Source organism: Ceratosolen solmsi, unplaced genomic scaffold (genome assembly GCF_000503995.2).
Source record: "Ceratosolen solmsi marchali unplaced genomic scaffold, CerSol_1.0 scaffold1, whole genome shotgun sequence".
Classification (NCBI taxonomy): domain Eukaryota; kingdom Metazoa; phylum Arthropoda; class Insecta; order Hymenoptera; family Agaonidae; genus Ceratosolen; species Ceratosolen solmsi.
Genome location: NW_011948415.1, coordinates 1,352,774 through 1,361,189, shown reverse-complemented (window position 1 = coordinate 1,361,189; position 8,416 = coordinate 1,352,774). Strand labels below are relative to the sequence as shown.

The 8,416-nt window shown below is 27.1% G+C and overlaps 2 protein-coding genes across 2 annotated transcripts; one reads left to right on the top strand and one right to left on the bottom strand.

The window, feature by feature from the left end:
• Positions 1–920: 920 nt before the first annotated feature.
• LOC105368541 (protein crossbronx homolog) lies at positions 921–3,101 on the bottom strand. The gene is made up of 7 exons (XM_011507562.1): positions 2,536–3,101; positions 2,276–2,457; positions 2,137–2,201; positions 1,965–2,065; positions 1,686–1,873; positions 1,442–1,610; positions 921–1,292 (listed from the first exon to the last, which is right to left on the bottom strand). Exons 1-7 carry the CDS (start codon positions 2,566–2,568, stop codon positions 1,209–1,211), a joined length of 822 nt encoding a protein of 273 aa, XP_011505864.1. The 5' UTR covers positions 2,569–3,101; the 3' UTR covers positions 921–1,208.
• Positions 3,102–3,445: 344 nt separating this feature from the next.
• On the top strand, positions 3,446–6,504 carry Wdfy2 (WD repeat and FYVE domain containing 2). Its single transcript, XM_011507561.1, has 7 exons — positions 3,446–3,826; positions 4,382–4,523; positions 4,611–4,816; positions 4,948–5,187; positions 5,323–5,461; positions 5,563–5,762; positions 6,031–6,504. The coding sequence occupies exons 1-7, from the start codon at positions 3,666–3,668 to the stop codon at positions 6,167–6,169; spliced, it is 1,227 nt and encodes a 408-aa protein (XP_011505863.1). The 5' UTR covers positions 3,446–3,665; the 3' UTR covers positions 6,170–6,504.
• Positions 6,505–8,416: the final 1,912 nt, after the last annotated feature.

Genomic DNA, 8,416 nt, shown 5'->3' with positions numbered 1-8,416 from the left:
ATTATAAATTCTGATAAAATTTAAAAATTACAGTAGATCAATCGGTTATATTAGCTAATTTATCGAATGAGATCTTACAAAATTTGTTAGGCAATTGCTTTCAGTGCGTAATTGAATAAATTAATGAAAATAATAATAATAATATGAGCAAATGATAATAACAAATCCTTTTTAATGTATGTATTATACTAACTCGAATTGAGTATAATTAATTACATAAGAATTGTAGATAAGAAAATTTATATTTATTTAGTTTCGAAAAAAACTGTTAAATATAGACTTTTATATATATATATATATATTTTAATATTTTATGCTTTATATTTAAATAGAATAAAAAATATTATTTTACAAGTATATAAATTTATCTTCAACAATAATTAATAAATATTTGTATATAATGATTTAATCATTTTGTACGAATCTTTAAAGGTATAACAGTTATTTTGTTTTTGTTCTCGCATAATGTTATTTTATATATAACAGCAAAGATGAAATTAAGTAAAATATAAATTACGCGCATAAAATTATTTATAATAAAATTTTATTTATATCAACAGTTATATAAACACATTTAAAATTATGAAAAATTTAGAAATCAGTTCTAAAACATACATCACTTTTTATTTATTGCACTTATGTTTTATATTCATATTCTAAAATTATGTTTATTCAATATAAAATAATTAGAAATGTATGTAAATATTTTAATAATTATTCTGCTTAACATACAATGATTAAATAAAACTAAATAATTATTTTCTTTAATAAATAACAATCTCATATATTGTTCTTATAAAAGAAAGAATTCCTAATAACTGAAAATTCAATTTAAATTGCATTACTATTCTCATTAATTCTTCACTGTCAGCATTTTAAAATATTCTTATTAAATTATGTTTTTAGATCGGTCCAGGCGATTACTTGATACTAGTACAGACCAATGACTCATTTCACCTTATTAGTAATGAGTATTAAATCGTTTTGTAACAAAAATAATTTTACGTCAGTCGGTAAAAATCTCCAATATTCAAATCACAGTGCTTCGATTCGTCAGAGTACATTACATTTATGTTTAACTCTTATATAAAAATAGTTGAGATTGCATTCTTTTTTCATTATTTTCAATTTATTTCTTTGTAAAAGCGAGCAGAATGCAGAAGTGATTCGAGTTTCAAGCAAACAGAATATACCCTACTTATTATTCGCTATCTTGCTTCTGGTTTTGAGAATGGTTGAAGAGAACCTGGTTGTACCCATGAATAGCCTGTAGGTTTATTCTCAGTGTCCTCCTAATAATGAAAATAACAACTTATCATCGTAAATTAAAACATATTTTAAATGTTACATGTGCATATTATGTCGAATTGGAATAATTGAAGGTAAGGAAACTTTGTATAAAATTATGGAGCACGAATATAATTTATTACTACCAAGTTACCTTTGACTTGTAGATTTCTTGTTTAACAGGATCATGTAATTCATTATCGTAAGGACTAAACGTAATGTAATGTGGATCATCTGTTGTAGGTGGATCATAAACAACACTCAAACTGTCCTTTACGCATTTTTTCGCTTGCTCTTTAAAATTCTCAAAATTGGTTTCTAATCTAAAATTAAACAAATATTCATTACTCTAAAGGAAAATCCAAATATATAGTTATTACGAGATATTTTAATTGTACAGTAATGAGGCTTCTTCGTTAACAGAAATCATCTTGCTATCAAGTTTAGTAAAAATTTTCGTTATGTATTGTACTAATTGCCAGATTCTATTATTTCTTTTCCATTCGGGAAAGCCCCAAATTGTATTAAGTTCCCCTGTTATATAATTAATTAATGGGTGAAAAACTTTAGTTTGAAAAATTACATTCTGAAATAGAAATATTTTAATATTATGAAGATAATAAATTTAATTAAAATAAAGGTTAATAAAAATTTGAAAATAAAATAAATGAGCATACTGGACATTTGCCATCTGGAAAGTTTTGAGGTAATGATATTGTAAACCTGAAAACTCCACCTTGGTACATTCCTTGGCGAATAAACTGCACACCAAACCAAACTAAAATATCGTATATTATTAATGCTAATATTTGAAAATTATAATGGAGACATTTAAAAGCCGATAGTTACTGAAAGAATTTTGTGCAGATGGAATGACATAAATTCCTCTTAAGTCTTGACTGCGTAACATATTGCTTAAAATATATTTACAATTATACATTTATGATTATGACTAGTTATATATGAATGTGTAAAAAGCATTGCTTACTATTCAGCGAGTATATTGTATTCTTGGAGATATACCAAATATTCCTTACTATTCTGCGAGGCATTTGGTCGATCTATCATTTTGATAGCAGTACTGAGCTGAGATTCGCCATTAGTATTAACTTGTAATAACTTTCTGAATGATCCCTGTCGTTTTAAATCATCTTCAGAGTCGACTTCGCTCTGTTTCAAAAAGATTAATAAATCCTATAGTTTATAAATAAGAATTTACGCTAAATGTAGACTCGATTGATCTATTACCTTAACTCCTGAAATCGAAGTATTTGTAGACATTTTTAAACTTAAATCAAAATATACACATTGTACATGTCAGTTGATAATACTAATTGAGAAATCTCTTTTCAGATTATCTTTAGATTAGGACGGATTCTTTATTATCACATATTAGGTTATGTTTCTATAGTATTTATAATATTTTGTTTAAAAATTATTCTTTGAAAATACTCATGATAAAAATATTCACAATAAGCAAGTAATCGGTCATTAAGAGTCATCTAATGCGTGAACAAAATATGTTTTAAGCTTTACAAAATTGAACGAAATGTAACTGAAAATACGATTGTATAAAGCCTATGAAACTTCTTTAAATCTATGCCTCTGCATTTTACATGAATGCAATTAAAACTCAAACTATTACATGGTTCCAAACGTATTAAAAATTATTGTTCCACGAATTATTAATAAATTCAATAATTTCAGTCCATGTCCTCGTCTGTCAATTGTCGTTTTGTTTTTCTGAACTTAATAGTTTGCATTTGACACTGACGATTTAAACAGCTGCGTAGGTAAAAAAGAGTTGACTTATGCTATTCGATATTATCGTAATACTGTAAACGTAAAGCACAAACCCTTGGGTCCGTCATTTAAAATATTTCGCATAGCATCCTAACTATAGATTCTATTTTCAATTATACATTTCAAATCATAAGCCAAATTATGCAAAATTAATTAAGTTTACTTAATGAATTAACATCACATTTACAATATTCCAATATTTCTATAAGCTCCTCAATTAATTAATTGTCTGTAATTCATAATAATGCATGGCCAATAATAAATTTACCTCCTCATGCATACATATTAAGTAATTGAATAATCGATGTAAAGTTATTATCGATCGAGTAAGCCAAAGTTCCTAAGACTGTCGACGTCACTGTTTCCTTTTTACAGAACAATAGTTGGGTTTGCTGTGGGGGAGAAACGGGTGTAATTGAATTCTCACGTGGGACAAAATTATATCATTCTCCAACAGTTCTTATCGTTTTATATATTCTTAGACTGCACTCAACGTTCCGTCATCAACATCGAAGGTTGACAACTGTCAAATGACAATCGCATTGATAAATTAATGCCGACGAACAGCAGGTGAAATGGCAGCCGAAATCAAACCCGCACCAGGTATCAATCAAGATAAGTTTAGTAGCAACAGAAAGCCGATATTATTATCGAAGCTCGAGGGTTGCAATGACGATGTTAATGGTGCGGTTATTATACCCAGAGTCGATGGAGTTATTAGTATTTGTGATGACAGGTAAATAATCTGAGCTAGCAAGTATTTTTTGTGCTTTTAAGTTTCGGCATGTCACTTGTTTATAAGAGTAGTTCTTCGCCTTTTTATAAACTTTAAAATCATTCGAATTCAGTTGAATTTTAGTAAACATATCGCGTGCGTGATTGGTATTGGCACTCGAAAGGTCATTTGAGGTAGATTCCATTGCATCAGAGATTTCATGAGATAAGATCAGAGAATATTACCTTTTATCTTTTATTGTCTATTAATTACTAATTTTATTAGCATTGTACCAATCGATGACTCGTCCTAAGCTAATATTCTTAATTGGATTTTATGTTACGTACATAATTAATTTAAAATCTTACTGGCTTTACGCTCACTTTGTCGTCTTTGTATTATTAAAGCAAAATACTTTCCATATATTGTATATTACAATAAATTTTTGACATCCATGTATTTACTACCACATTCTCTTAGATCATAGATAAAATTATCGTTATATATTTATTATATTCTCCCTGATTTAGATTTTTAAGACTTTTTATGATAAATAATATGATAAATTTGTTTTAGAACCGTCCGAGTTTGGTTAAAACGTGATTCGGGTCAATATTGGCCTAGCATATGTCAGTATATGGTTGCAGGTGCAACGTCTATGGATTATTGTCCCGAAACAAGGCAATTATTCGTTGGACTCGAAAATGGCAATATTAACGTTTGTATTTCAAATAATTGAAATAGAAGTATCGCTGAATTGCATAAATGTCATTCTTACATAGAAACATGTTTTATTGCGCTTCAGGAATTCATATTGGAAAGTGATTATAATCGAATGACACTAATTCGAGAGTATATTGCTCATCAGGCAAGGGTCACGGGTGTTATATTTTCTTTAACCTGTGAGTGGGTACTCAGTATCGGACGTGACAAGCTCTTTCAATATCACAGTACTGAGACCGGTCAAAAACTTGGAAATTTTCAAACCGAAGCTTGGTATACAGCTCTACAGTATCCTTAATTATTATAATTTATTTTCTTCAACTAATTACAAAAACATTGGTTACAAAATTTTTTATTAAAAATGCTTGCAATACATGCTTTAAATGGTAATACAACGGTCGATTCCTTAATAAGCGTAGATTTGATTCGCAATCTAAATATGCTTTTGTTGGAGACTATTCTGGACAAATACAAATGCTGAAACTTGATAATAATGGTTGCACTTTTGTTACCACATTGAAAACTCATACTGGAAGTATTCGATCTTTAGCATGGGATAGTGATAAGCAGCTTTTATTTTCTGGTAGCTTTGATCAAAGTATAATCGTGTGGGATATCGGTGGTCGTCAAGGGACTGCTTATGAATTGCAAGGTCACCAGTAAGTTAATTTTGTTGTAATAGAGTAAACATTATACGTATCGCATTTATTTTCCAATCATTTTTAAGTTATAAAATAGATTGTATATGGTTTAAGTAACTTAACAAAGAACGTTTATAATTTATTCTTTTTTAGTAATAAGGTAACTGCGCTTTGTTATACAAACACAGAACGTGTATTATTTTCTGGCGGTGAAGATGGAGTTATAGTTTGCTGGGATATGGGAGCTAATAGAAAGGAAACTGCAAATTGGGTTGAATCAAATACATGCCAAGTAAGAAAATTTATATGACAAAATATGATTTTCTAAAAATTTAAAATAATTTTATGTTATAAAAAATTTTATATAATAAAATAATTAATCGTAAATTATAGGCATGTGGGAGACCATTTTTTTGGAATATAAAAGCCATGATGGATCAACGCCAGTTGGGTCTTAGACAACATCATTGTCGTCATTGTGGGCAAGCCCTTTGTGCTCGTTGTACATCGCAACGCATTCCAATTCCTTCAATGGGGTTTGAATTTGAAGTTCGCGTCTGTGATCCATGCCATATTCAATTAAAAGATGCCAAGTATGTATTATAATGTACATAATATACATAATATATCTTAATTACATCTATTTTAAATATTTTATCCGTAACTGATCCTATTAAAAGCAAAATTCGAAATATACCAATTATTATATATATATATATATATATATTAATAGTAACTTTCTAAAACTAAATATCTATTTTAGTTTATTTTAATGTATATTGATTATAATATTAATATTTATTTCAATTTCAACATTAACATTATTTGTTTTTTTGTAATTACATTATTCTTTTTATACAGTCAAACATCATTAGCATCATTTCACGACGCTAAACATAATATTGTTTGTATGGATCTTGACGCTCCTCGGCGAAGGTTGTTAACCGTTGGTCAAGATAGAATGATTAAAATTTGGGATATTACAGCTCTACTTCAATAATTTATCTTTTACTCAGGCCAAGTAAATCATAAGAATATTATACATTTAGTCTACATTGTGACAAATGAGCGTAATAATTGTCCGATGATAACCAGTGAAACGTAAAAAGTATGAAAAAATGCATTTGAATAGATTTTATATAAATATTTTCAAAATAAGTTACAATAACATTCTAATTTATAAAGAGAATTATAGGCGAGATGAGAACTATATGCGATAAGAGAATTCTATCTTAAAATATTGCTTCTAAAGCAAACGAAACGTAGAACAATTGTTAAAGAATTGTTTTATAATATAAATATTTTATTGCAAAACATATAAATTTTTCAATAAATGAAGGAAATTAAATTTATTTTATATGTTTTTTGCTTAAATTAAGAAATAATTAAGGAGAAGCATTTATATAAATACGATAAATAAATAAAGGTTCACTTTATATTATTCCCTAGTCGCCTTAATTGTTATTAGTAATTATTTCTTATTAACTATTACAATTGCTTTGTAGACCTAATGTAAGGTACAAGTTCTATGCATTTTTATAAGCTGTTTATAACTTCCATGCAAATCGGTCATTTTGTTAATTTGAAAAAACAATTAGATTGATCTTCCACGAATAATTTATTTAACAGTTATAGTTAACGAAAAGAAATTTATAAAATGTACACCTTTCAATCAAGCCCTAAAAATACTGCATCAACAAACAAATAAATAAACAAAAAAAAAAGTAAAATATATAAAATAATAATAATAATAATAATAATAATAATAATAACAATGGGGGTAATTACCATTGCGGCGCAATTCAATTCCTTGCATATTCACGATAATCCGGATATAGCCCGATTGTGCTGCAGGTACTTGTGTTGTTATGGCTACACCGGCTTTACCTCTGGACACGTAAAGTAACACAAGTTGACATAAGCCGCTGGTATAATTGCAGCTTCGTGCAATATCGTAAACTACAACGTAAACAGCGCCAGATATTCTGTCCGTTCTTCGAGTGAATTCGTACGAAGCATCAATCCCTACGAAATATGAAATATTACTGTTTATAAAATCTTTCGCGCCCACCCCTGACTACCCTTTACAATGTATATAATATGCACACCACATAAATGTATGTAATAATTTGACCGTACTGTATACTTCATTGTATAACTGTAATGAGCATAAGGAATCGTGACTGCTGTTATCTGTTGCGCGATAATGTTATTTAGTTTTCTATATAAACAAATATATAAAATATATAAACGTTTCCCATTCATATTAATTGAATGTAGCGTGAGTAAATGTGCTGTAACAAATCTAATTAGGTTTCATATTGGATCAAGCATTTGTTAATTAAGGCATATTTACACGTGTACGATAATGTTGATGTATTGCAAAATTTATCCAATCATTATATTAAAAATATACAAAATAAATTATTTGATAATATTAATTAATTTGAAATTTAATTCACGTGTAAATAAGAATACAATCTTCGAACATTCTATAATATTGTAAAAATTTATCTATTTTACAATAAACTAGCCATTTGAATTAAGATTCCGTTATCGCAAAAGAAAAGAAAAAAAAAAAAATATATATATATATATATATATAAATATATGTATAAATTATATAAACTTATGCAAGCCTTTGAATTAATTTTAAAAAAGTTCATACGTAATTTTTTACTTAATAATTTATAATTAATGATTTTTTGTTGTTGTAATAGCCGAGTACGCGTATATCAAGTAGTACTAATTAAAAAAAAAACAAAACAAAAAAAATATGATAATTTCAAAGCTTATTTTTAATATTTGTTTTTGCCGTTTATATGCTATTTATCAATTATTTAATTTATTTAAATTGCTATTTTCTCAATTATAAATAAACTTACTAATGATTTTTTTTTTAAAATTATTTCCTTACATAACGTCGCTCATTAATAAGAAAAAATTAACGCATCTAGTTTACATTATGAAATTATGTATCTTAATAAAAAATTTGTATACTCACAATATATATATATATACATCCTACATAGATGTTATATAGCATATTATATTATAAAAGAAATTTCTAAACTGCGAAAACTTTATTAATACATGTTTTATGAAACAATAGAAATTGACATTTTTGTTTATATTTTTTATATATTTGTAGAAATGGCTTTAATTACTATTTTTGCCTTTAAATAATTATTAAAAGCAAATAATATTTAATTCTTCTAAAGATACTGGTTAAGGCTCTAAATTATCT

Coding starts and splice junctions, on each gene's coding strand:
- LOC105368541 (XM_011507562.1), bottom strand. CDS start 2,568: ATGTCTACAAATACTTCGATTTCAGGAGTTAAG. Junction 2,066..2,136: donor ATCTGCACAAAATTCTTTCA/GTAACTATCGGC, acceptor ACGATATTTTAG/TTTGGTTTGGTGTGCAGTTT. Junction 1,293..1,441: donor AAGAAATCTACAAGTCAAAG/GTAACTTGGTAG, acceptor TTTCATTATTAG/GAGGACACTGAGAATAAACC.
- Wdfy2 (XM_011507561.1), top strand. CDS start 3,666: ATGGCAGCCGAAATCAAACCCGCACCAGGTATCAATCAAGATAAGTTT. Junction 3,827..4,381: donor ATTAGTATTTGTGATGACAG/GTAAATAATCTG, acceptor AATTTGTTTTAG/AACCGTCCGAGTTTGGTTAA. Junction 4,524..4,610: donor TCGAAAATGGCAATATTAAC/GTTTGTATTTCA, acceptor ATTGCGCTTCAG/GAATTCATATTGGAAAGTGA.